At 40.4% G+C, this 27,925-nt stretch overlaps 3 protein-coding genes across 4 annotated transcripts; 1 reads left to right on the top strand and 2 right to left on the bottom strand.

Annotated features, from left to right (window-relative positions):
* Positions 1-74: 74 nt before the first annotated feature.
* On the bottom strand, positions 75-5,684 carry prph (peripherin). Its single transcript, XM_085456437.1, has 9 exons — positions 5,054-5,684; positions 3,580-3,640; positions 3,178-3,273; positions 2,326-2,490; positions 2,116-2,241; positions 1,770-1,990; positions 1,560-1,606; positions 961-1,034; positions 75-828 (listed from the first exon to the last, which is right to left on the bottom strand). Exons 1-9 carry the CDS (start codon positions 5,668-5,670, stop codon positions 757-759), a joined length of 1,479 nt encoding a protein of 492 aa, XP_085312563.1. The 5' UTR covers positions 5,671-5,684; the 3' UTR covers positions 75-756.
* Positions 5,685-10,867: 5,183 nt separating this feature from the next.
* pmela (premelanosome protein a) lies at positions 10,868-24,755 on the bottom strand. Of its 2 annotated transcripts, XM_085456432.1 has the most exons (15): positions 24,537-24,755; positions 18,977-19,184; positions 18,663-18,784; positions 18,313-18,548; positions 17,061-17,156; positions 16,830-16,976; positions 16,502-16,636; positions 14,983-15,144; positions 14,589-14,873; positions 13,796-14,506; positions 13,534-13,695; positions 13,124-13,226; positions 12,530-12,735; positions 12,345-12,435; positions 10,868-11,456 (listed from the first exon to the last, which is right to left on the bottom strand). In XM_085456432.1, exons 4-15 carry the CDS (start codon positions 18,365-18,367, stop codon positions 11,306-11,308), a joined length of 2,304 nt encoding a protein of 767 aa, XP_085312558.1. In that variant the 5' UTR covers positions 18,368-18,548; positions 18,663-18,784; positions 18,977-19,184; positions 24,537-24,755; the 3' UTR covers positions 10,868-11,305. The 2 variants fall into 2 exon arrangements, with proteins under 2 accessions (XP_085312558.1, XP_085312559.1); XM_085456433.1 differs by lacking the exon at positions 24,537-24,755 and having other exon boundaries at positions 18,977-19,520.
* cdk2 (cyclin dependent kinase 2) lies at positions 23,967-27,291 on the top strand. Its single transcript, XM_085456436.1, has 7 exons — positions 23,967-24,436; positions 25,035-25,112; positions 25,221-25,341; positions 25,452-25,622; positions 25,797-25,898; positions 25,982-26,185; positions 26,426-27,291. The coding sequence occupies exons 1-7, from the start codon at positions 24,321-24,323 to the stop codon at positions 26,528-26,530; spliced, it is 897 nt and encodes a 298-aa protein (XP_085312562.1). The 5' UTR covers positions 23,967-24,320; the 3' UTR covers positions 26,531-27,291.
* Positions 27,292-27,925: the final 634 nt, after the last annotated feature.

Below are 27,925 nucleotides of genomic sequence, written 5' to 3'. Positions count from 1 at the left end.
TGCAACCCACTTCACACATGAAAATTGCAAAATGCAGGTTATGGAGAGACACACAACAACAACACTGATTTGCATGGATGGCGTTTATTTTCACGGATGACTTTTATTCTCACATACATATTTTTTCCTCAGTGCCAGATACACACGGCATTGCAAAGCAAAATTCATATTTTCACTGTCAGAATTTCCTATTGTATTTACTAATAATCCATGTATTTGGTCAATGGTGATTTGCACAGTAAGAGGACAGCAAAGCTTCTAAAACAAATGCAGACATCTTGATTTGTTCTCAGTCGGTTTTTAAGGTTTGTTGGCCAAAGGGCAGTGTCAAGCAGTTTGTTAGTAAGGCATTCATATATAGAGAGAGAGATTTATACAACACAAACAACTAAAATGCTGTACATAAATGATGTAGTTTAGGGTGTGGTTTAATACTCTGCTACAAATGTGAGATCATCTTAGGATTGCACTGTAAACCAAGGCCTCTGCGGTTTGTTTATAAAGGGGTTTTACTGCTACAGAAAGCAAAAGTGTTTAGCAAAAATTTGGGTGGTTTAAATAGCACCAGATTGACACTGTCTAAAGGAATTCATCCATGGTTGCACCTATGCTGAGAGACAATTTGCTAAACAGTGAAACTCGTAACTAGTGAGAACGAGAACTACAGATCGGAGTTTGTTTTTCTATTTTTCATCAACATTTTCAGTTTTGTTTCTATCATGGCACTGGCCTTCATATTATGTAATGAGTTTCTGTCTACTCATCCCTGTCATCCTTGTCAATTGCACCAGAATCTCTATCTTTCTCCCTCCTGGATTCCTTCAGCACCTAAAGAGGAACATAATATCCAGGTTAGTATAACTTTTCTATGCGATGCATACTAATATTGTCGTTGTGTTACTTGCCAGTGACCAGTGTTGTGATCTTTGGTAAGCAACATTTTTCTATAAATTGCCTTACCTCTCCATCTCTAGTCTCCACTGTCTTTATCACGACAGTCCTCTTGCCCATGCTATCCGGAGCTTTTTCATAGTCTGCAAAAAGGTTCCATTAAAATGCTGCTTAGATTTCAACATTTAGATATATGTGCACTCACGAAAAGATGAGTTTTACTTTTGAGAGATTTATTAGAAAAGTTGAATCATCTTGATGAATGACTAAAAGAGTTTATTACTGGACAGTGATAAGAGGCAAAGTTCTGGGATTCTAGGCCCCCTTAATCCTAGAAGTAAAAGAACCCATTGTTTTAAATGAGAATCCTAGATTACTTTTACATCTGCACCCGGCATGAGCCTCTCCTGTTAGAATAATCAGTAAAAAGATGAGCTTTTCTTTTGGAAAATGTTTTCTGTGATAAAAGAAGTCACAACACATTTTTATTTCATTACAATTTGTGCCAGTGACTAAGCCAAAGAGAGCAGGTCAGAAACAAAATGGGAATTCTTACAATGCTGAAGAAAGTGAAGAGTAATCAAATGGTTACAGCTTTAATGGAAAGATGTGAGAGAATTTAATCTAATATTTGACTGTGAAAAAATTCCCCAACAACTGTAGCTTACCTCCAAGGTGATTGCTCATGCCAATATTGAGGATGGGAACAGAAATCCTAAACAGAAAAATAACATGATGGTGTTACAACGTGTAATAAAAAGCTAATTGTTTTGTTGCACTTGAGTTGTACCATTATCTGGGGCTAAGCTTTGAAGAAACAGATGATACTGACCATGTTGTTACTAATGAAGACATGGACGCAGCATGTTCTCGCTCACCTGCTCTCCTCCCCCTCCAGCAGTTTGCGGTAAGTGGCAATCTCAATGTCCAGAGCCATCTTGACATTGAGGAGATCCTGGTACTCGCGAAGGTGGCGAGCCATTTCTTCCTTCAGGTGGCGGATCTCATCCTCCAGCCTGCCTATATTATCTTGGTAGTTGGCTGCCTCATTGCCAAATTGATCCTCCATTTCACGCATCTGCCTCAGCAGAGCTTCATTCTGAGAAAACAAAAAACCCACATTTGGACATCATACTTTAGACGTCCATCCAAAAACATCTCGACTGCTGATACTTGTGTATAGTACATTATGATAGATTAATGCCATCTGGTACTCCAGCTTACCGTGTTCTTCAGTGCATCAATTTCACAGTTAAGAGACTGAATCTGCCTCCTGGACTCGTTAGCCTCCTGCTTGGCCTGCCTCAGTGCATCATTGTTGCGCTTTGCAGACTCAGTCAGATCAACAAACTGAAAAAAGCAAAAGATGAAGTACACACACAAAAAAATACTTATATACTTGTGTATGGCCCATGTGTCTTTCTCTCTGCCTACCTTGGACTTGTACCATTCCTCAGATTCTTGCATATTCTTTAAGGCAATGGTTTCATATTGGGCTCTGATTTCCCTCAGAGCACCAGTTAGATCAGGCCTGGAGCTGCTGTCCACCTCCATCTTCAGCTGCTGGGTTTGGACGCTCACTTGTACATCCTGGATTTCCTGATGACGAATAGAAGCACATAAAAATTGTGAAAACAGTTTTCCTTCTGCAAAGATGCTTTTCAAATTCTTTTCCTCAGTGAGAAACATCTGTGTAACCCTCCATTAATACCACACCGGAGGCCGGGTCTCACCGATAATGGCTAACTCTTAACTCTCAACACTAACAGGAACGTCTCTCACAAATCCTTGCATATCCAATCCTGGAGTGTATTTGCCGGTCATAGCATATGGCTGCCCCTCATTGAATCTGCTTCTTTCAGAGGTTTCTTTCCTGTAAAAAGGGAGTTTTTCCTCCCTACTGTCGCCAAGCGCTTGCTCAAAGGGGGTCGTTTGATTGTTGGGTTTTCTCTGTATTATTATAGGGTCTCTACCTTCAAATGCCTTGAGGCATCTAAATGTTGTGAGTTGGAGCTATAGAAATAAAATTGAATTGAATTGTTTAGTGTTATATTCACTTAAGTCATTTAATCTGATTATGATGATTTAAATGCAAATTAAATCATCATAATCAGATTAAATGATTTAAATGACATTCAATCACAGAGGAATTACTTATTTGGAAAGAATGTTACAATTTTAGATCTCCAGAAAATATTCTGTACTTTGATAAGTGAACCCTGAAAGAAAGAGGGTTCACATTTTTACAAATAGAGAGAAGTGGGGTGCTGTGATAGGACCCCATACCTCATCGTGGATTTTCTTTAGGAATTCAATCTCATCCATCAGAGACTCAATCTTCCTCTCCAACTCCAGACGAGACAGTGTGGCATCATCCACATCCTATAAAACAATGGCAATGACAGACATAAATAAAATGCAATAGAAAACATTCACTGTATGTGTGTTTCAATTGTACAAACATCTGCACCCTGAGAGGATACAATTTTTATATAAAAACATGCATTAACTAAAAAATGTACACAGGCTCCTGTGTGCACTGGTGTGGATCAATGCCATTTTAGGAATCTGCCCTGTAATGTTACTGTGGCAGTATTACATAAGTATGGGAGGTGGAACAAAGCTTGTCCATTGTGACCTGAAAGGGGACACTATAATCAGTCACAGTCCACTGAGCCTGTTGTTTACCTTGCGGAAGGCAGTTAGGTTATTCTCAGCATCTGCCCTCTTCTGGGCTTCTTCATCCAACCTAAGAACAAAATGCAATATTTTCAGTAATGATCGATGACAGGTGGACAATTCCCCCCCCCCCCCCCCCCCCAAGAATACTGTCTGAGTCAAAGGTTGCAGGAGGGCATCAGCTGGCAAAAAGCTTTCTGGATCAATTTGTTAATTTGTTGTGTTGTAAAAAGGATTTTTGGGAGTGCGCCCACTGGGATCAGCTGCTCTTCCTCTTGGCTAATGTGGCATCTCTGCAGTTCAATAAGGTCATGCACTCAGAAGGGTTATGCACACACACACTTATAATTTTTTAACATATTTTTTAAATCATTACACTAGTGAAGCTAGTTTACTGTGATAAAACATTAAAGAGTAGAATTTGCGTGATATCAGAAAACATTTAAATGAATTATAGGTTTCTGCTTATTCATTGGATTTCTTGTCGAACGTATGTTAAAGTTCTATAGTCCTTGACCTAAATGCAGAACATCTAAGTTTGCTTCTGCTAAGTTCTTCTGGGCTGTTAGTGTCTGGAAGTGCAGGTGAAGGCAGGCCCATCTATTATGTCAGACAGAGGTCTTACCCGGGCTGGACATAAAGTAGATTAGTGGGTCCTGCTCCCTCATCTTTAATTCATGTCGTGTTACACAGGGTCTTTTGTCCTAATGGCACCGTCCCCTCAGCACACAGAGGGACACTGAAAATACACCTAATGGAGTCATTGAGTCACATTGATTTTTCCTGACGCTATCCTCACCACGCCTGACACCCAGCCTCTCTTCCTCTGGTCCCATTTCCCCTCTCTCTTTCCTCGCTGGTCCTCACCAGCCCCTCCCTGTGTCCGATTTCTCCATCCTTCTCCTCCCTCTTCTTGTCTCCCTGTCTGCATGAATTCTAATGTGCATTTGTAAAGCACTGTACAGATTTGGCATTCAAGAAAACTTGACATTATTTGGCATCAATCACAGTGTCACAGATTTTTTTTTCCTTTGATCTCTTTGCTTTTGTTAATAGACATTTTCACCTTACTTTTAGTTACTCAGTCTTTCAAGACATTTATATATAACCAGATATGAATTGCAGATATGATACGATGCAGCCTCCTGTGTCCTCTGTGTCATGCTGCTGCTTTTGTGCCACGCCCAACCTCACCCTTTACACGAGTCAAGTAGCAGCACAGCAGATTCTCTGTCTCCTTTTCGCTTAAAATGGGAGGAAAGAAAACTAGATAATCCTATCTATCTATCTATCTATCTATCTATCTATCTATCTATCTATCTATCTATCTATCTATCTATCTATCTATCTATCTATCTATCTATCTATCTATCTATCTATCTATCTATCTATCTATCTATCTATCTATCTATCTATCTAGCTATCTATCTAGCTATCTATCTAGCTATCTATCTGTCTGTCTGTCTGTCACCTTGGTACCAACCTTTGCTTGAGTAGGGCCAAGTCTTCTGCCAGGTTATCCCTCTCCAGCTGGTATTGGTCCCTCTCTTTACCAATAGCATCCATCTGGCGCCGCAGCTCCCTCAGCTCCTCCTGGAAGAGCTCAGATGCACGGTTGGGCTGCCCGTGCTGCTGCTGGCCCTTGAACTGGTTGAGCTCCTGCTGCAATGCACCATTCTGCTGTTCCAGGTATCGCACCTTCTCAATGAAGCTGGCAAAGCGGTCGTTGAGCTCCTGCAGCTCGGCCTTCTCATTGCTGCGGGTGGTGAGGAACTCCTGGTTGATGGCTTCAGCCAGAGTGAAGTCCACCTTGTCATAGGAGAGGCGAGGGGGCTGGGGGCTAGGGCGGGAACGCTGTTGGTGGAAGGTGGTGGATCGGGATGTCACCACAGGTGACATCGAACGCATGTAGCGTCCCGCAGAAACAGGCATTCGAGAGGACACGGGGGTGTAAGAGGACATGGAGTGTGGGCTTCCAAAGGTGCGCCTGTAGGAGGTATGCACTGAAGAGTGGCTCATGGTTGGGCTGGTTCTGCTCTCTGCCGCTGAGGATAGATGGAGTGATGTAGGCTTCAAGAAGCTTGTAAAGCAACAGGACATCAGACTGAAGAGATCTGAGGGTTTTTATGCACTCAGGCTAGTTGCCCTATGAGCATCACACCTCCCCCCTCACTCATTTTCCTCACCCCACCCACATGAAGCCTTCCTTACTCAATCAGTTATCAGCACACCAGCTTTGACCACTCCCTACCCTTCAGAGCCCAGCACAGAAAGACTGCCTCTTTCTGTGCTGTCACCAATCCTCTGCCTTGCTCTCTGTTTCGACGGTACCATCCTTTTAACCAGAGCATTTGGCAGAGAGCCACAGCAGCTTCCACAACACTACTTTAAAAACTAAGGTCTCCTCACTCCTGCCCTCCTCCCCTCTCTGATTTTTGCACTCGCTGACATCTTGAACTCGTGTTTTCTCTGTCAGTTTTAATTTCTTATATCTTGCCAGTAACAGTGCCACCTGAGGATTTTGTTACCTGGTTCTCAGTATAAGAAAATGTGAAATTCTATTCTTAATTGAATCACATAGGTACATTGATCTGATTCTTTCCTTTCCATTTGTCTCCCTGCCTCTCTCCTCTTTGTCTCTCTCTCCTTTTATAGTAATGGGATACTTTATTGATATTCTGGGCGTCTGGGACAGAGCCATGACTCTGCAGTTATGCTATCCATTTGAAATGCACTAAACCCAGTAATCCCTGTTTGAGTATGTCAGAAAAATCTGGATTTTTGTATCTCTGGATTGTAAATTCATGGAAACACTGGTCTTGCAGATGGAACAGGTGACATACAGTGACTTTTGTTACAGCAAGCTCACAGAGTCTGTGATTTACCAAGAACAAATGATTTCTATTATACTCTAATGCACCAAGCCAATAAAGTGCAGCTTCCCAGAATTCTTCTCTTTACATTTGCTGTTTTTCCTCCAGGTGCAGACACAAAAATAAGCTACAATAGAACAAATATGTGTTGCAAGTATAAAGTGTAATTACAAGGTTGCAAACTAAAAAGTCATGATATCCCACTGTGCCATTTAAGAATATTAGCTCAAACTGTGAAATCTAAGTTATAATTGAGGATTACATGATAAGCACATGGCACTGCAACAACTATAAAAAGTATGACTCAGTCTGGCGTAAATATTAAGCATTAAAAGAAGATTTGAGGCAATGCCTTCAGATCTCTCAGCAGTCTCTGTATGTGCCTGTTTGTGTAAAGCAATTTTAAGCGAGGTCTGCAGACAGTCCAGCATAAAGTTGATGTAATACAGAGCATGCTCTGTGTCGACTGGGTGTGGCACTCTTTGTGTCTCCGGTGATGCTCAATACCTCTGATAGAATCATAGCCATTCAAGTGATTACATATGTTACAACACACATGTGACACAGTCTATCATGTTATTTCCTCCTTCTAACACATATACCCACACGCCATTACAAATAAGTCAACAGCCTTTATTCAAACTCAGTATTTTCTGATTAGATTTAAATTTGGGTTTCCTCTTCCTGAAGGATCATCTGCAGCACCCTGTAGTGTAATTAGTCTAATCTCTTTTTTTTACATCTTTCATTCACACTCACACAAACGCACTCAGTTTTGCTCTGCACTTCAGATCTGCAGCTACTGCCGAGGCCTGGCTCTCTGTGTAACAAATGGCCTGTTATCCTTGGCTCTGTAATCTAATCAACCTGCTGTATGATCAGTAATGCTTTCTTCTTTCCCTCCCCCTATTTGCACAGAGCTCATCTCACTTTCTATTGTTTCCAGATTCTGCTCCAACCAGCCAGAATGGCTTCTGTCAAAGTTTCTTATCCATCCTGAGACTACCTGCATTTTTACACTAGCTTTAACTGTGTTTATGTGAGGCACATGCACTTATGCCCACATTTAAAAAAACATCATAGTCAGTGATTTTTGAGGGCGACTGTATCAATAATACTAACCACCAGCCAGATGCTGCCATTAGCATTGATCCTTCTGGTTCTCTGAGTATTCCCGAGGGGGCATGCCCTCAATGCTTCTTCTTTGACACTGTCAGGATAGAATATCTTTTCCCATTTCAACCTGCTGAACTCAGTGTGTGCATCGTGTTTCAAATGAAAGCAGATATCACACTCATGTGGAAAAATAGGGAGTAAATATACTGTGCTGAGATTTCATTATCGGGGTGAAGGGAGTTCATGTATTGGGTGTGGTCTGGGATTAGATATCAGATCAAAGTTGAACAGCAGTGATCAGTGATAGCAGCACAGAGCACTACAGCATAAAAACCTTACTTATAGAAACATTTACAAATACGCATTTTTTTTGTCATTTTGTCATTTTAATTTCACTTTTAACTTTTATATTTTGCACAGGAAAAAGTCAGAATTTCTGGATGATTCTGTTGAGCTCATTCTCCCTCAGAGTGGTCGTGTTACAAGCAATATCTGACTTAGAAATGTCCCAAATCAAATATGGTAACACTTTTGGAAGTTTCAGGGTGGCAAAAATCAAAATGTGAAGAACTTTCATACAAATCGAGATACATGTGTAGGTTTAAGAAGTGAAAAATGTAGTTGTGTGAAGAATCTGATAATATCAAATGCCTTCACAACTGGTTAGTCAGTAGTTAAAGGTTTAGTTCGTTTTTTAGGTTATTAAACAGAAAGTTGTTGTTGTACTCATACATATACGTTGATCGGAGTGATGCATTCTTATGAACCGATCCATTAAAAATACATAGGAACAGGTGTTGGTTTCTGGAAACATTAATCTGTTAATGTTATGCCAGCCAGTGTTTGGGTCGAGTGTCCCTGATTGCTCAATTCTAAATACAGTATGATTACATTTTGATATTATGTGAGAATTTATTTGCTAAGTCCAACAATGTTAGCTCTACTTCATAGAAAGTTTAGCTAACAATGGCTAACATTAACAAGTTAACAGCAGGAAAAGTAGCGCTTAATGACAGAAACTTTACGCACATCCTAAACAACTCACTTCACTATTACTGTCATCACATGGAAGTGAACTACACTGACTCCTTTCACAATGTTTTGCAGCCTCTTCCAAAAATATAGAATTCAGTTGACTGCAATCTGCAGTCTACTGACATCTAGTGGTTCAATTTCACACACTGTAACTTTAAAGCAGGCATGAATGTTTGGACTGTTAAAAGGTACAAAAAAGCATTAGAAAAGGTTCAAGCAGTTCTGAATAAAATAAGATGTTGTAATACTGTGTTGTTTAGGATAACATAATGGATGCTGAAAATGTTGTTATGAATGCAAAACAGTGTGAAAAATATTTTCCATTAATATTTCCCATTAAACTGCTGGATGTGGTGGGCTGCAGCAGTGCTTATCATCATGTCCTTCTTGTAGAAGATTTTGCTGTGCTGAGGATGGATGAAGGAAACTACATCCATTTCTAGATCTGTTGCTAGGGAGTGGTGAGCAATAAAGAGTGTGTTAAATTAATCAGAGCCGTTTGGCTGCCTGGGTGGCGTCACCTCACTGACTCATCTCTGGTTTCACTGTCCGGAATAAAAGTTTGAGGCCATTAATCTAACAAAGAAAAAATGATATTGGACCTCCTGAATCTTTCAGTGGAGCTGGGTGACAGCACCAAATGTATCTTGCTTTGGGACAAGTGGTGAGATTGTAGTAACAGCTACAATGCTGTGAGGGCTGCGATATATATCATCAGTGAAAAACAATGGCCTCCCAGAAGGGCTATTGGGTCGTGTCTTGGCTGAGTAGCATGTCAGGAATGAATGGGAGTGATTGAACAGGACTGAGAACATGTGACCAGGAGACATGTTAATGGCTGAGCATGATTAATGGCTGCATTTGGTCATTAGTGTAATGGAGCAGCACAGTCGTGAGCAAGCTGTAGGAAGGATATTCATTTGGAATCTTGTTTATGCAATTTAAGTGAGACAGTTAAAGGACATGTGGAGCAGTGCACATATGCACATGCTGCATATGCATATTAACTCTTCCCCTTGGCTTCCCTTTCACGCCATGTCTTTCTTCTATATAAAGCCTCTTCCATTGAAGATTGCAGCCATGACGTCAGCCTTTTCTCCTTTACTGCAGCGTGTCATACATGAACCTTACTATCACCCTTGCTTTGTTCCTTCGGTGCCTGAGTGTAGCCTGCTGTGTTATAGTAAATCATTTTACTCCAGTGGAGAATGATATTGATAGTAATCATTTTTTCAGTGCACTCAGCTACAGCGTTATTACAACCACAGTACTTCCTGACCACACATTTCATAATGTTGTAGTCCAAACAAGGCATCCTGCGTATTTTGTCATAGATTTTTGAGTGCCATGTATTAGTTTCTACTTAAGAAAACTGCTGTTTGGTGTTGGGGAAAGTACTTTGAGTTGATTTTGCATTGTTCCAGGTACTTTACATGCGAGTACCATTTTCAATCAGGGCTTTTTCTTTCAAGCTTAACAGGATGTTTTTTTAATTGTGTGGATTGTAGATCTGCAAATTTAAGAAGCTTCTTATCTTTACACATGCAGCACGTATTCCAGCTCTTGAGCTATCGTCACTGTAGCTTTCCTGACCTACAGATTAATGTTATCACTTGAATTTTGTAAACTCACCTGCCACAACACACCTGTTCAGCTGCTTTTTACTGCAAATATCATTCAGTCATGTGGTAGCAACTCAGTGCACTTTGCCATGTAGACATGGTCAAGCAAATGACCTGTAAAGTTCAAACTAAGCACCTGGATGAGGAAGAAAGTTGATTTAAGTGACTTTGAACTTGGCCTGGTTGTTGGTACCAGGTGTCTGAGTATTTCAGAAACTGCTGATCTACTTGGATTTTCAACACAGCCATCTGGTCTGAAAAAGAAAAATATCCAGTGAGCGGCAGGTCTCTGGGTGAAAATGCCTTGTTGATGTCAGAGGTCAGAGGAGAATGGCTATGCTGTTTTGAACCACAATAGTAACCTAATTACAACCAAGATATACAGAAGAGCATCTGTGAATACACAAAATATCAAATCAGCGCCAGAAGATCAGACGGGTGCCACTGCTGTCAGCCAAGGACAGGAAACTGAAGTTATAATTCTCAAGGACTTAATAAAATTAGATAATAGAAGATTAGAAAAACCGTATTTGGTCCGAGTCCCAAATTCTGCTCATTATTCAGATGGTAAGGTCAAAAGTGGGTATAAACAATCTAAAAGCATCAAGCATCAGTTTCAGAATGACTGAAAAAAATCAGGCAAACAAACAATGGTGATAAAGTTCCATTTTATTAGTTTCAGGGTATCAAATGATGTTCAGTTATACATTTTTTCTCATTTATATTGTAAAGACATTGAATGGATATGTGCTAGTATTGATTTTCCAATAGGTTTAGTATATGCAGGCCACAAATAAGAGAATATGTTATGACTTCTCTAAACTATCAGGTCCAATTAATACAAATATTATGGATCAAAATAAATATCAGTTTCCACTTCAAATGCTTGAACACCTTAAACACACTTTTACAGTTCCACAGGTACTCCTGGTTCCTACATATCTTGTACATGGGGCTTCTTTTCACCTCATTGGTTCTGGTTTAATGGCAGGGAGTTACAGTGTCAGAGACAGTACAGACAGTATTCTGTTTATAGGCGATATGTTAGCAAATATTGTTGATGTTGAGTGAATTTATTAACGACAGTATTCACACAATCCTTCCCTGAAGCAGTGGACGGCTCTCTCCTGGTGACTGTCTACTCAGCAAGTTCCACAAGAGCAAAGGCACTGATGTTACTGCAGAGATGCCTCCATTATTAGCACGGTCTTCTCTCAGTGGCTGGTACTGCTTGAAACGCCTGTTTAGAAAAATTGCACTTACAGCAATATCACTTAGACAATCAAAATCAACATCAATCAGGAGCAAGCTGACAACTGTCTTTTTACACTGTCGCTAACTTGGTTTACCCCCTCCAAAACAAAACAGGTGGTGGGTCTGACTGTTAAACTGATTGCTAATTGGCTAACAACTTGTAAACCAGACAGATATTCCTCGTTTTTGGAACATAGTGTAACTAAGATTTACAATTACAGATAATAATTTTATTAAATATGGCATGAGCAAAGAAGCCCATAAACTTGGCAAGAAAGTGTTTGCAGAGGTCAGAACAGGAAACTGTTTTCCCATAGACTTCTATAGGACTGGAAGTCTTTGTGTAACCACAGCTATCGCCATCTGGTGGCCTTCAGAGAGAATGCAGGTTTAAGGCACTTAAGCTTAAACCTGCTGTGGTTTCATTTTTCTGGTTTTATAATGCCTGTGGGCTGCTCTCAGTCTTTGTGTCAAACTCAGCTAACACACCAGGCTGGCTAAGACACTTAATGTAGGAGACAGAGGCCTAAAGTGGGTCGAATCAGTTTTCTTATCTAATTCTTGCAAAGAGAAACTGTAACTTATTGTATGATTCCACTGATGAAGGTAAAATTTATACTGGATGTCGTAATATATGATTTATAATGCAATAAGCAGCCACTTGTGATGTTCCAAAGGAATCTATCCTTGGCCCTTTACTCCACCTATAACTGTTTATGCAATATTTAAAATGTAATATGAATATTCAGTTTTCCTGGTCAGCTTGACGTGGCTTTTTAAATTAGGAATGTGTGGTCATTGCATGCACATTGATCTATGATTCCTGCGTAACATGCAAAGAATTGTTGACTGTAAGAATGTTTCCTAAGTTTACCTGTACATCAAACCAATACAGCAGACGACACAGGCGAGAACCATAACACCGAGCACCGTAGCAGCAGTTCCAGCTGGTGAACCACCGGAGGCTGAAAATGAAGCATGTAATGAGAAGAAATGAGAAAAAAACCTCTGTAAATTAGCTCATTTTAGTTTCTGGTTGTTGTTTTTCCTTTTACTCACCTACTGACACACTGACTCTTGCACTTGCCATGGCAAGACTGACATCATTAGTCAGAGAGACATTAAGGCAGAATACTCCAGAGTCATTGAAGAACTGACGAAGGATCATCTGACAGTCTGGAGAGGGTGAGGCTGCATTACAGATGGTTTGCACCGGCGTGATACAGTCAGCGTCAGAGATAACAGTGCAGACCTCACTTGGCAGACTACAGGAAGGAGAGATTGAGGATGCAGAGATGTTGTTTCAAGGAAAAAAAAGATGACTTGATGTATTAACTCGATGTAGATAAACAAAAAAAATAACACATAACAGTATATTATGATAGTTTATGTTTGTTGGACTGTGTTGATACTATAATGTTGTTGTCTGTAAATTTGTACATTGATTCATTAAAGTGGTCGGTTCGAGTTCGACAGGTGTTTGGATCGCATGTGTCTCAAGTTTTAATGAGAAGTCACAATGATTAGAAACTTACCTCACTGAATGTTTTTGGATTGAGTGCAGTGTGAATAGAGATAGTGTTTAAAACTCCAGACTAAACTAAACTTCTATTGATTTAGCTTGTGCAGAGTCTTGATGAATGTTTTACTCACCTTCCCTGACAGGAAATAGTGACGTCCACAGCATTTTGATCCAACGCCGTCTCCAGTGACACAACGTTGGCCACTTGTACAATCTCGACACTTTCGATACCCTCTGCAGGTTTGAAACAGGATGAAAGAGAGATTTTAATATTACTAAAACTCTTTCTGTTAAAGCATTAGTGTCCTGTATATTATAGTATATATATCTGGACATGTGCAGAGGAGGGAAAGTGGACATACTGGGAAAAAGGTGTGGAATATGAGGCTACCAGGCAGAAGGAAAAGAGGAAGACCAAAGAGGAGGATCATGGATATAGTGATGGAGGACAAGCAGAGTGTTAGTATGACAAAGGAGGACGCTAAGGATAGGGACCCACTGTAAAGGGTGCAGGCTAAAGAAGAAGACTGTTGTGACTTACGAACAACATCGACAGATGTAGCGAGGGAGCCGTAGCGGTAGACCATACAGTCAGCTGTCAGCTCTGGTGCTTGTCGTTTAGCCACAACGAGGGCAACCTGAGCTGGATCTGCTTCCATTTCAATCTGAACTTCACCTTCGGCTGGCGCAGCCTCGTCTTCAACTGCTCGTGGAAAAAAAACAGAGGATTGTGTTAACAGTTCTGGTAGAAGAGGAATTGTTTCCTTTCTTTATGGGTGTTTGAATTTACAGTATGTGCTCACCTGCTGCAGTAGCTGCAACTTCATTCTCAGTTTCTACTGCTTCCACTTCTGCATTAACTACAGCTTCTTCTACAGCTGTGGGTTCAGTGGCAGCAGGCGCAACAACATTATCAGCAGGGGCTTGTGTTTCAGCTAGCGCAACCTCTGCAGCAGCAGTAGCCTCTACAGCTTCAACACCATCTGCAGCTTCTTCCTCTGTAGCTCCGTCTGTGATGGGAGCAACAGTGATGATGTCAGCCACCTCGACTTCTCCTTCTGCAACAGGGGCAACTGAGGCAGCAGCAGCATCAATCACAGCTACATCTTCAGTGGCAACTGTAACCCCTGCAGTATCATCTGCAGCAGCCGTATCAGCATCTGCTGGCTCTTCGGCTCCTGGTGCAACGGTGGCAGCAGGCACCTCTGCATCAGCTGCCTCCTGCTCTACCTCTGCGGCAGGAGCAGCAGTGTTGGCGGCAACAACGGCTGTATCTATTGCTGCAGGGGCCACCGAGGCAACTACCACGACCTCTGTGTCGGCATCAGCAGCCGCTTCTCCATCGTCTGTGTTTGCGTCTGCGGGCTGCACAGAAGCAGCCACTGGAGTGGCGTCTGTGGCGACAACATCCACAGCTATTGTATCTCCTCCTTCAACTGGGACAGCAGGGACAGCTGCCTGGCTGGAGGCCATAACAACTACTGCTGGGGCAGCAGAGGCATCAACAGGACCGGCTGAAAGAAAGCACAAAGCTACTGAGCGAAACAGCATACATGTAGAAGGTAAAGAGTAGACTGATGAGTTTTGAGATCTCACCAGCAGTGGGGTTTCCACAGTTATTGGGGATGCTCGCCATCAGAACCACCTGAGGCCTAAAGGTCCTGGCTTCAATGTATGTGTGTGTGACCATGTGCTCCCTGGAGATCAGAGTTCCACTGTTGTCACCAAAGTCCCAAGTGAAGCTGATCTCTGCATTGTTAAGGTACTGGCTGGGATCGTGGATGTTGACGGTGAAGCCAATAGCCTGGTTCTGGATGAAGTTCTGGTCGTTCTGATTTACATCATTGATTTGGGCCAGAGATATGGTAAATGGAACCTGGTCTAATGACGGAGCAAAAAACAAAGAGCTGTCATGATGAGAGCTCTGAAAAGAAAGAAATACAGGATCATTTCCCTCAAATCGGAGCTTAGAGACTGTTTCAGTGGTCACCTGTGATGGTGAAGACTGTAGAGGCATATCCGAGGGGGATAAACCTGTTTCTGCCACGGCAGTGATAGATGACGACTTCCATGTTGTAGGAGCCCAGGGGAATGTTGTCTGTACCAATGGTGAGTGAAGAGGACGGTCCATCTGCCACCTGCCAGTAACGCCCTAAAACACAGTCACATTAGGGTGATTTAGAGGACAGTAGCACAATAATCAGTGAAGCCTGACATACAGGGTGGGGTCGAGGTGATGCTCGCCACATAATCTGCACATGATGAACATGGAAAAATGGGAAGCACTTGGTCCGAAATATCTCTTGTTTCAAATAGTGTTAATATCACAACATCAATTTTGTTTTAATGAAAACATTTAAGCAACTTATTTTTCATGACCTGACTGATACAGATGAGATAAAGAATAGTCCCATACAGTGAAGATTTAATTTTTTACATCTATTAGTAATCATTTATACTTTCTAGCCATCACCTTCATCCCAAAGTTGTGAAAATCTTTGTTTACAACAGTTAAAAAATAAAGTTAAGCACAACAAACATTTAAGTAGCTCAAACAAGCAGGTATTATATGAGGTATATGACTGAATATGGTTTCACAACTCCATACACAGTTCCGTGTATGGAGTTGTGAAATCATGCAATGGTTGTGTAGCAGGCAGAGAGAGGACTCAAATGTAGGACTCTGCAGACAGACGTCAACTCACTGGCAAATGGCAGATATAACTAAAAGTAAAAATGTAAAGTTGGAGCAAGCCGACTGAAAAAAGCTAGGATGAAACAGTATAGTACTAGAACATAAATCACTTCATAAACCAGCGAAACCCCAAACACTGGTTCATCAACCCAGGAACCATGACACAGTTTCTTGAAAATTGCTTAAAACTTTCTGTTTTCATAGTAAAAGTTGCTGCATCTGTTCTTACTCTAACCATATGGAATCACATTATGCCATTTTTTTGTTTATTAAATTTTTCTCCCAAGTTTTGCTAATCAGAAAAAAAAGATAATAAAGATTCTGGGATACTGCAGCCTCGTCATTATGGACGGGCCTCGGGGATCTGATAAAGTCCCTGTGCCCCCTCAGCAGAGTTCTGCTGATAGACTTCGACTGTAAGTTAAGTTAGCAAAAAAAAAACCCAAAACATATTGCTATAAGTTATTGCAGTGCAAGGAGGACACTGAGCAGATGGATGGAGGTCAGACTTTGGGATGCACCCCTTATGTTTCTTTGAAACTTCAAGCATGACCGTACTCAAAATTTCCAAAACGAGTCAATGCGTTGACGTTACTCCACGCTTACACTCAACAGTTCAACTGTGTGATGAATTCACTGAAGCGCTCTGGCACCCGAGGACCTAAGAAGTATATTTATGCACTTTTATAGCTGTGGCTACATCTCCTTATGAGTCTACTGTGCGTATTTGGTTGATCCCTGTGCCCCTCTGTCAGAGTTGGTAGCCCGGCCAGTTCATTCAGTCTTTTGCAGAGGCTGTGTAGTTGTAACTTACCCCATGTTTTCCACACAAACACATAGTGGGGCTTCCCGTTCTGGCTCCTGTTGAAAGGTGTGCCATCGGGGAAAACTCCAGTCCAATCAGTGTCCCGGTCTGGATACACAGCCTGACCCTCCTCATACTGTTTACCTGACACAGACAGTAACCATTAATCAAACATGCAGCAGGAAGACATATCTGGTACATTACAACTATAAGACTTTAGTTTAACTATTGAAAAAACTACAAAATTGGTTCTGCAAAAGTTAAGTTGCTAATATTACATCTCTGGTACTGGCTAATGCCTCTACTTTAAACCCCCCTTGGTAAGAAGGTTTCCTACCATCGACGGTGCAGTTATTTGCCCAGACCACCTCTCCTCCTGGGAGCACCGTCTGGTTTGGTGGGAAATTCAGATTAATAGTGAAGCCTGCTTTTGCTCCAGTCAGGGTGGGGGCATCATTCTTGAGAGCGAAGGTTACGTTACCACCTGAAAAATAACATGTCTTGTGAGTTAGCATCTTATGATCTTAGTTTTTTTTTCTTTAATGAAAAGAAAAATCAGTGAGCTCACCCAACCAGCAGTTTCTGAATCTTGGGTCTCCATCACTCCACACCGGGTACATGCGGGAGTTCCATGATCGATAACGAGTGAAGTGACTTCTCTGCCCTGTAAGAATTCATTGAAACTCTTTAGAAAAAAAATAGCACCATGCACCAAGTGTTATTCTGCCAGCTCCCACAACTTTAATTATGCCCATTAAATGCAGATACACATTCAGCTCAACATTGTAATCAAGTTAAACTTTTACATTGTAGACATAATTCTAAGTATGTGTATATTTGTCAAGATAAGGTGCAGTCTGCTCATGTTTCTTGGTATTGTTAAGGTGGAGGGGTGTCAGGGTTCTTGGCAGTGTGAGTCACAGGACCTGCAATCCCCCTCAATCCCTTTCATGTGACTATCAGCTGAGCAGCAACATCAGTAATCCCAGTGAGAGGAATGAGGGCTCCCAGACACTGACTCACTGCCCTTTTCTCCCAGATAGTGATGTGTTAGTGAATATGAAAAAGACACTCTGATATCTTTTTTAGATATCAAAGCCTAAAATATACCCACTGTGACATGATTAATGATTTTCAGAACTTAGAAGATAAAAATACCATTTTAGACTTTATAAATCACCTTTGAAATCCTAGAAGTCTAAAGTCATTAATCAAAATTGGCATAAAACATAGTGTAATGGTATGAAATTGGACTGTGAAAATGTGTTTCGGGCACCTCCTTTTAACAGAGTGGAGAGTGTGCTGGCATGAAACAAGCGTTAAATAGCTATCCAAAGAAAAGCTAAGCTTAAACAAGCTTGTAATCGGTGGGCATGAAGAAATGCGTTGATTTACTTCAGTCACAGTAATCCAGAGTAATCACTTTACCTCTGCTGGTACAAAGTTCATGCATCACACATAGCAAATCACCCTGTCTTAACACGAATTCATATTTAGCTCCCCAAATACTGTATTTTTTATCCCATCAGGTGAATAATATTTTTTTAATTTATTTGTAGTTTTCCTATTTTTCTCTTTCATAAAAGTGGGCAATGAAATCAGTATAATCCTGCAGGCTAAAAAAAACAACAACATTAAAAAGGTGCTTTTAAAAGCCATTACCCTTTTTACCTCCTTATATGATCTTTTCTAAGAGTAAATATCAACGAAGTTACTTTTTTCTTGTTCAGAGGTATACCTTTAGAAGAAAGAGTTATAAAACACACATTAAACAACAATTTGGTGTTCGTTCTTGTCTGTAATTTTGGATGTATACTCACTGGTTGCAGATATTGTAGTAGCAAATGCTAAAACAAGCAGCACCAAAGTTTTCATCGTGTGTTTGGTTTTCTCTCCTCTCTGAGCCCTGATCCTCGCCCTGCAGTCCTGCTCCCCAACTCAACTCCCAGAGACTTAACAAAAGTCTCCTTACCCTCTTTAAGAAGGGCCTGGACCTCAATTACCATAAAGTTTCTTCTACCCTCTGACATCACTCTGCAAATTGGCACCTCCCCCTCTTTAGGAAGAGTAAGTTGAGTTTTATTAGCTTCAGTTGTATTTGGCAAAACTGTGACTTTTATTCATAACTTTTGCTATTGATAAAGTTGTATTATTACATTTTTAATCTTACCTGAGCTAGCTGGTTTATTTCCTTTGAACTGTTGTCATTGGAGAACTTCATGTTAGCCATATTTCATCAGCCTTTTTTCAGATTCTGCTTGTTAGTGTCTGAAATCTCCAGAACTCAAGAAACTGTACAGAGAACATATTTGTGGATAAAGTGCATGTTAATAATTCACATCCTTAATAAGTGCATACTGGAAAAATCAATGGATCCTGTCTGGACATTGTAAATACAAATGTTTGCAATACTTGTTTCAGGATGGAGTGTGGAGAGCTGTGTGCAAAGCTCGATGCATGTCTGTGTTTGACATATGACCTTACAGTTATGTGGGTATGGGCATCACAAGATGAGTGTGTGGACTGCAGATCAATAGCATCCTTTTATTTCCTCTGTATCCCGGTGTTCACCTCGGGCTGCTGCAGCTCAGAGAATATGCAGCATAGATGACACACCCAAGCTCAGATCTCAGACGGTGCAGAGTTTCATGCAGCAGAGGATCGCAAATACTTTGGCAGAAATGGCGTTATTCTGGAAATAATAATTTTCTCAGCAAAAATAAGTCAAACATTAAAAGTTCATTCTGAAGGACATCTTACTGTAATACCTAGCTCCAACACTGGGAGCTGTTGTGTGAAAATGCTGTTAAGTACACCAAATTATAAGTTCAGCTTTGCCTGTGATCATTTCCAGGAAGACTCTTGTATGGAGACTGGGCTGCTCAGCTGCTGCTGATTTGTTTGGATCTGTGTGTTGTGGCCACTTGAGCTGTTGAAGTGATGCAGTGGTTTCCTCCCACAGTTAAAAGATAGAAACTAATATCTCACAGGCATGTTGTTTGCAATTTTGAAATCAGAAGATATTAAAGTAATTAATAAGGCTATGGTGGATTTCATTTGGGCAGGAAGAAAACCCAAAATTAAATTGGAGACACAACAGTTACCGAAAGATCTGGGCGGGTGGGGAGTGCCAAACAGGAAATTACGTTCTCTCAATACAAGCGAGGATTCTCTCTTCCTGGATACACGAACATTCTGATCTGCCATGGCTAAATATTGAGGAAGTATTATGTAAACCATCCTCGCCTGTTAACTTTCCAGGGAAACGCCTTAATGACTTACCTCACGTAATAAAGCATAACCCACTGATATATAATGCTATGTGGACGTGGGGAAAACTGAGAACACTTTTTAGCAGTAGTCTTCCGTTTAATATTTTGTCAACGCTTATAAATAATCCAGACCTTCTGCCGCAAAACAAAGGATCGAGTTTTGTGGGATGGCATAAAGTAGGTGTAAAGAGGTTTTATGACCTCTTTAAACATGGTGAGTTTAAATCCTTTGAATCCCTGAAGTCCCAGTATTCTAGGTCAAATACTGAGTTTTATAAGTGTTTGCAATTGAGAAATTATATGTTAAAAAATGCTAAATCATTACAAATCTCAACAGCCTCTTTTCGGTTGGAGAAATTTATACTGGTTAATAGGGAGCATAAACATTTTGTATCAAAGTTTTGTCATCATTGATGTTATGACTCTGATCAGGCTGGGACATTATATTGATGCTCCCGAATTTTTGTGGACAAATGGAGGAAACCACTGGATGTAAAGCATAAGGCCCGAGGGCCAGAATCGACCTGTCAAACACTCCAATCCGTCTCACCTGATGGCTTAGGATATTGTGAAGGAAGGCATAACTTTTGGACTTTTAACTATATTTTCACAAGTTTTACAGCTTTTCCTACTGATAAAGAATTTGATGGCAAGACTTAAAACAGTTGGGACATGGGGGAAAAAGGCTGGAAAAGTAAGTGTTACTAAAAAGAAACAGCTGGAGGAAAATTTTGCAGCTAATTAGTTTAACTGCCAACAAATCAGTTACATGATTGGGTATAAAAAGAGCATCTTGGAGTTGCAGAAGGGAAGAGGAAAAAAGTAAGCTTGAGGCCAAAAATCAGCACCACTGCATTAACAACATGATTCTGTCATGGAAATGACTGCAGGAGCTCAGGAACACTTCCAGAACTCATTATCTGTGAAGACATGGTCCACAAATGCTGCCGTCGTCTCTGGGATAAAGATCACTTAAAATTTACTGACGCAAAATTTCAAACTGTTCTGCAGTCAGAGGAATCAAGATTTGGAAAATCTCTGGACTAAAGAGGAGAAAGGGTTTTTTTTTCTTCACTTTAAACAATTTAATGTTTTCAGTTTTAATTGAAAATAAAACGTGAGTTTATTAGATCTGCAAATTTTCTAAATTTGTTTTTATTTTCATTTTTTACAGCTTCCCAACTGAGGTTGTGTTTCAGAAAACTGTTAAAGAGGAGGAAAAACACTTTTCAGACTAATTTTTTACTTATTACACACGAAATTCCTTCAGGTATAACAAGTAACATGTTAAATCAGTAAGAAGGTAAAGTGTTTTTATTATCCCCCACTTTCAAATTTTCTATTTTCAGTTGTTTTATTAATTGTTTGTTTGGCTTTTTTGTTTTCTTATTTCCACTTTGTGTAGATAAATTCTTATACATTATACAGAGTCATACGGAGTCATTTTGACAGTGACTGGTGGCTTTCCCAGTAATGTTCTCTCATGCCCGTGAGACTATTCAGGCTGCACTACATGTGACCCCTCATGCGCTACTCAACAGAGTTCAGGAGGAGAAAACGGCCTCACAAGGAGCACCTGACTTAACATACCACATACCACAAATAGGCTTATTTAGCCTCCACTTTTTATTATCTTAATAAATTTGTTCCTGGGTTTCGGGGAATTTATGGAATTAACACAGAACCTTGTTTTGTGAAATCTGATCATTTTCTGCACAAATTATTTGACATTATAAATATTTCTCATTTGCACTTAATAACAAGGCCAGTAAAGCCTGGAATCCTCAAAAACTATTTCAGCACAATCAATATAGAGCGTGTCAACAAAACTGAAGTCAAACAGTCACACAGGCTTCTCTTTTCACGCACTATTAGAAACCGAGGGATGTGATTTAGAACTGACCCCCAACCAGATCAATAAAGCCATCTGGTATATGAAAAGTACCAGACTAGACAGTCAAATCAGTTCATGACCACAGCAGCCATCAGTAGTCATTCGGTGTGTTCAAATGGCTTAAAACAAACTCTCCTCATTTTTTTTTTCATCGTTTGTATTTTTCTACTAGACACAAAAAGAAGATTTGCCTAAAGAGAAACCACAAACCAAGGTAAACACGTACAGCACAACTACTTCTACAAACACGAAGCTTCCACTGATACATGATGGAGCAGAACAATCAGCAGGCTAATCTGCTGTACGCAGGACCTGCGCCAAGGCTGCTTATGATTCACCATCAGATTATTCAGGCTGTGGGAGATCTCCTGACAGGAAACTTGCTTCCTAATTACCTCTGTCCACACAGATTATGAAACCAACTCCTCTAAACTGCAGGGAGAACAGGGAAAATCTGAATCCTCCTCCTGACAGATAAATATTCAGACAAGTTACATGCGTCACTTTCTGTGGATCAGTCGTAATTTTACTGATCAGTGATCATCTACAGGAGAAACTTAGTACAGCCGACACAATGAAATGAGAACTAACATCTTTGTGGTGCTCAAAGACGTCACTTCACATATAAATATGCAACGTGGAGACGTGTTGGGCCTGCGGGCTTCGATCATGTGCAGTACTGGAATGAATGCTTTCTGTGTCTCTTAGCACCAAATGAGGGTGTTTCTTCATGCTGCAGGGGGAACCTACTGACTTAAACACAATTGCGGTTAAAATTTCAGATCAATATTGACCTTCTTTAAAGCGGACATCTGGCATACCAGAGAAAAACACGGGTGTTAGCGATAACATTAACAATGAATGTGTGTCTTTAAACAACTGCAGCATAATCATATAACACCAGATTAGATCTACTCATAATTTTGCTAATGTGATAAGTCAAAAATACTCTTACCATCACTAAATCCTTACAGATTTAAAGGTTTGTGACATTGGTACTGTGAAATAATCAGTACCAACAACCATGCCACATTTAAATTCACCTTACCCACCTGTTTCTCTCATTCTGATGTCTAGTTTGAATTTCCGCGGGTCGCTTTGAACATGTATATGTGCCCAAATGCACTGGGTTGCTGTTATGTGATTGGCTGATATTTATTTGCATTAATGAGCAGTTCAACCTGTTTGCCGAATTAGGATGATGGTGAGTGTATAACTCTATATAACAAAGTGTTGTATTTGACAGATACTTTATCATAGCCAACAAGTCTGATTTAAAAAAATGGTACAGCTTATCCCCTGGTTAGAGGCTAGCTCAGGGTTCCTGTTCACAAACCACAAGCGAGCTTTAACTGGTACCCAGCAGGTCATTTTGGTCCCTGAGGTGAAGAAAGTGTTAAATCCAGTTGCCCCTTTGAAAGAACACAAAGGATCTGCAGGTGGACACACATTACCAGACCTTTTTCAAAGGTATTATTTGAGTACAGATGTGTCCTATTACACTATATCAGATCCATCACTATGTCTGTTAATTAGTTTAGTTTTTCAATCAAAACAGAGAGCAAGAGAAAAACAGTTAAAAAACAGAACTTGGAAAGCATTGCTCCATAATCTAGTGGGTCATTACAAACACTTCCTGCCACTGAAGAGATCAAATTGTTCTCTTTTATTTATTTATTTATTTTTGATCTCACCATGTTTGAATAACTATAGAAAGTAAAAGTTCTTAGGATTAGGAAAACAGCTTTCTAACTTTTAAAACTGCTGTATATATAAGATGCAGAAGATATATCATAGATGTGAAGACAACTAATGTTTTTATTATGCTATACACAATGTTGCTCATGCTTTTTATTTTGCATTTATATTTTGCATTAGATTGTGTATGTGTTTAAATAATTGTTCATATTTGTGCAGTACACATCTATAAAACTGTGAATTGTGGCTACATTCATAGATAGAGAGACAGTAAATAGTATGCGTTCTGTACACTTTATAATCTGTTCGTGTCTTTCCGACGTAGTTTACGTATAGCGACGTCGCCGTTCAACCATGTGACCTGTGAGGGTGTTTGTTAACTGTTTCCTTGTTATCCCGATACAACACCGCTCTATATCACGACTTGCACCCTTTTGTTAAACAGAAGCTAAGAATTTAAAATTAGCCGATAAAAAATGTTTTAAATTTATTTCTTTAATCGATAAGAGCAGTACCATGCACAACAATTTTTCAAATAGGACCCAAGTGGAAGAGAAAAGCATTTAGACTACCGCCCACCTACAACTATCGGTGTGTCTGGAACACAAAAACGAACTCCTCCAGTCTAACGCGGGAAACGCTGTTGTGTTGCTTCTGATTTTTTTCAAACGAGCCGCCACCGCCGCGCAAAACCAAACATTTTACGGATATTGTTATGAACAGGGTCTGCAAATGACTCTTTCTTTTGTTTTTAGCTACTTCGCGCTGACCTGAGATAGTTTATCCTCAGTCAGAATTAAGTCTTAAACCTGTGGCGCGTGCAGACCGGATGAAGAAGCCTTGAGCAGCAGTTACTTACATGGTTATATGTGAGGTTTCCCTCAGTAGCTACCCAGCTTTCGTTAGCTTCGACACAAAGAGCTAAAAGGCTAATCGCCGCTTAAAGACCTGCGCTTGGTACGAGATGGACTCGTTTCAGAAAGTTGAGAAAATTGGAGAGGGCACGTATGGGGTTGTTTACAAAGCCAAGAACAAAGTGACGGGAGAAACTGTCGCTCTGAAGAAAATCAGGCTGGACACGTAAGTAAACAAACTATTGTTGTTTATCCTCGGGCTACCAGGCTAACGTTAGTTTTCAAGTTTTACTGTGCCGAAGAGTTGATGTAATCAGTTTACTCACCTCGTGGCTCCATCAGGGCATGACTGTTTCATCAGTTAACTTCCTACAACCACACTGGACATAAGAGCAAAGTCTTCATGGCCACAGAAGGAGCAGTTCTTACATAGGACACCTACATAACCTTACAGCTCATATGAGCTTGTTGTGTTGTATTAACGTGTAACTTGTTATAATATAAAAACACAATCCGTAAATAACAGTAAAGTGTCCCAGATCTAAATCGCCATCATTTTCCTCAGGCTGCATCAGAAAACCTTACTGAAAATTCAGATGTGCCGTTAGTCAAAGTTGCTTGCTTTGTGACCTTTGTTTCAAACCAGAGAAAACTAAATCATTAGCGTGTCTAATCTGTGCTAATTTATAAGGTGCGCTGCTTAAAGGTGTAGTGTTGTTTCTTTCAGCTTTCAGGACTTGGATCAGCTGTCAGACTGCCAGGATACTAAAGTACATGCTTGGCTTAGATAAAAACCTGTTTCTTTTACCGTTTGTTCATTTCAGGGAAACAGAGGGCGTACCGAGCACAGCTATCCGGGAGATATCGCTTCTCAAAGAACTCAGTCACCCAAATATTGTCAAGTAAGTGCTTATGTTACAGCTATGTCTAAACCATGCTTGCAGTATTCTTGTTTTACTTGTTTGATGTTGCTTTTTTTTCAAGCCAACTTACCTGTCAACATGTTGCAGATTACGCGATGTTATCCACACCGAGAACAAGCTCTATCTTGTTTTTGAGTTTCTTCACCAGGATTTAAAAAAGTTTATGGACTCCTCCTCAGTCACTGGTATCCCGCTGCCTCTAGTAAAGGTAACCACCACAGCAGATTTGAATTCATACTTTCAGCAGTTAATACTGCTAAGAATTGTACTCTGGAAGTCAGGCTTGACTCAACTGAGCATATTTTGCTGTGTTTGCAGAGCTATCTTTTTCAGCTGCTGCAAGGCCTGGCTTTCTGCCACTCTCACAGGGTTCTCCATCGAGACCTGAAGCCCCAGAACCTCCTCATCAACGCCCAGGGTGAGATCAAGCTGGCTGACTTTGGCCTGGCAAGAGCCTTCGGAGTACCCGTCCGCGCATATACACATGAAGTAAGGCGTTGACAACCTACCTAAGTAAATGTTAGAGTTATAAGATTATAAACGGCTAGAACTTCAGATGTGCTTGCTCTGCTTTCATGTGGTCTCTACTATGTAGGTTAATGGCACCTACAATTTCTTAGCTCAGTGCATGCAACAACTGTTTACTCCTGTGATATTTTTCAGGTGGTAACACTTTGGTACAGAGCCCCAGAAATTCTCCTGGGCTGCAAGTACTACTCCACAGCTGTTGACATCTGGAGTCTTGGATGTATTTTTGCTGAAATGGTAACATACTTTAATTATTAACAGCAAAAAAGAAAAAGCTCCAAAATGAACAAAAGACACCAACCATGTCTCCCTGCCCACAGGTCACCAGGAGGGCTTTGTTTCCCGGTGACTCGGAGATAGATCAGTTATTCCGAATCTTTCGTACTCTGGGGACGCCTGACGAGACCGTCTGGCCCGGAGTCACATCCATGCCTGACTACAAACCAACCTTCCCCAAGTGGGCTCGGCAGGATTTATCAAAAGTGGTGCCTCTTCTTGACGAAGATGGAAGAGAACTGCTCGGGGTGAGAACATTTCTGATTTATTGGCACTTTCATTATATATTCATGGCCAAAGAAGTTGGTCTTCTTTCTGCTTTGCCTATCTGAATATTTTCTCCTGTGAAAGTGTCCCTTTCAGACTAGAGAGTTGACCACTGTGCACCCTGAACAGTGTCATGAACTCCACGACTTGTGTTAGTTTTTGACTGAAGCACGTGGCTGTATTCATTGACTGCTTTTCTTTTTTTTTTTTCGATCTTACAGGAAATGCTGAACTACGATCCAAACAAAAGGCTGTCTGCCAAAAATGCTCTTGTGCATCGATTTTTCCGTGATGTCTCCATGCCACTTCCCCACCTCAGACTCTGAGTCGTGCAAAATAACAGGCTCTTTTAATGCCAGCTATATCTAAGCAATAAAGACTCGCCATGCTTCAGGTTCATGACTCAAATGGACGGGAAAAAGTGGACACTACAGAATACATTGGATTCTTCAGTAACTAAAACCAGCCCTCGAGAAGCAACTTGTCGTGAGAGTTTCACTGTTTCAATGTTTATCATAGTTTTGAGGATTTAACTGTAATTTTCAATATAATTATTTTGCATATTTATATGCAACTTGTCATATTTGATGTATTTATGATGGGCTTTGAGTCAGTGCAGGTTGGGTAGACCCATTCTATTTGTATAACATTATATTTCCAAATTTTAATGGTATGTTGTCTTTAGCATGTCCATCTTGAAGTAATAGGTTAGTTAGAATTAAACGTGATCAAACAAGTTTGTGGGGTAGTGCAAATAACGGTGGGTGAGCAGCAGCTGATTACGATGGGCTGAAGTGAATCGGTCACAACTCCAATGAGAGAGTTGAGATGAAAGCAGTGGTTTTCTAGCTTGGTTTGAATCCCAGTTATCGTTAATTGATTTTAAAAGTGCACCTTCATTTAATTACTGGTGGGATTCAGGTTTAATGGCAGGATTACTCAGCAAACTCAATCGGGTATAAAAATGTTCCAAATGTATTGTAATTCAGATTTTATGTAACTGTTGCCTCTTTTCTTACTGTCAATTTTAAGCCATTTTTACAAATGTTTATTTACAGTTAGGAAAAAATAAACTTGTTTAAACTTCTTTACTGGTTTTATTGATACATTATAAACTTGACCAATTTTTATTTTGGACGGGTGAGCGAAATCTTACACTTTGAGACAGATGTAGAAGTTTTACCAAGCGCTTTATAAAACTCAAATACCAGAGTCTCACAGACCGTCTGGTTGTGAAATTATTTTCATGCTTCATTAAGCTTTGGCCAATCAAGCATACAAGACCATGTCTGCAGCCTGCAGATGGACTGAAGTACTTATGATGAATGTGGTTTTTAAAAAGCTTGATTCTGTAATTTTATCATTCTTGGAAATGTCAGGCAATCATTAATGATAAAATTATATGAGAAATTATAGCTCCAAAGACTTTTGGACTGGTTAGGAAAGCAGTCTTACAAATTACATTCGATGTGAAGCAAAACGGAAGTTTAAATATTTCACTGGCCACTCTGTTAGATCCACCTGTTCAGCTGCTGAATCAACCAGTCAAATGACGACAGCTCAGTGCATTTAAACATGGTCAAGATGGTCAAATTGTGCTGCCTGTTTTGTTGTGTTGTTGTCAACACGACAAAATTGGTTGACTTCACATTTTAAACATTCAAAATCAGAGATGTGTTGGAAAGCAGTATGGCGTGACAATTTGTCCCTATTGCACCACT

Source organism: Copadichromis virginalis, linkage group LG5 (genome assembly GCF_057382275.1).
Source record: "Copadichromis virginalis isolate Kocher_CV1m ecotype Utaka linkage group LG5, C_Virginalis_male_GT1.1, whole genome shotgun sequence".
Classification (NCBI taxonomy): Eukaryota; Metazoa; Chordata; class Actinopteri; order Cichliformes; family Cichlidae; genus Copadichromis; species Copadichromis virginalis.
This window is presented reverse-complemented; position numbering and strand designations above follow the sequence as displayed.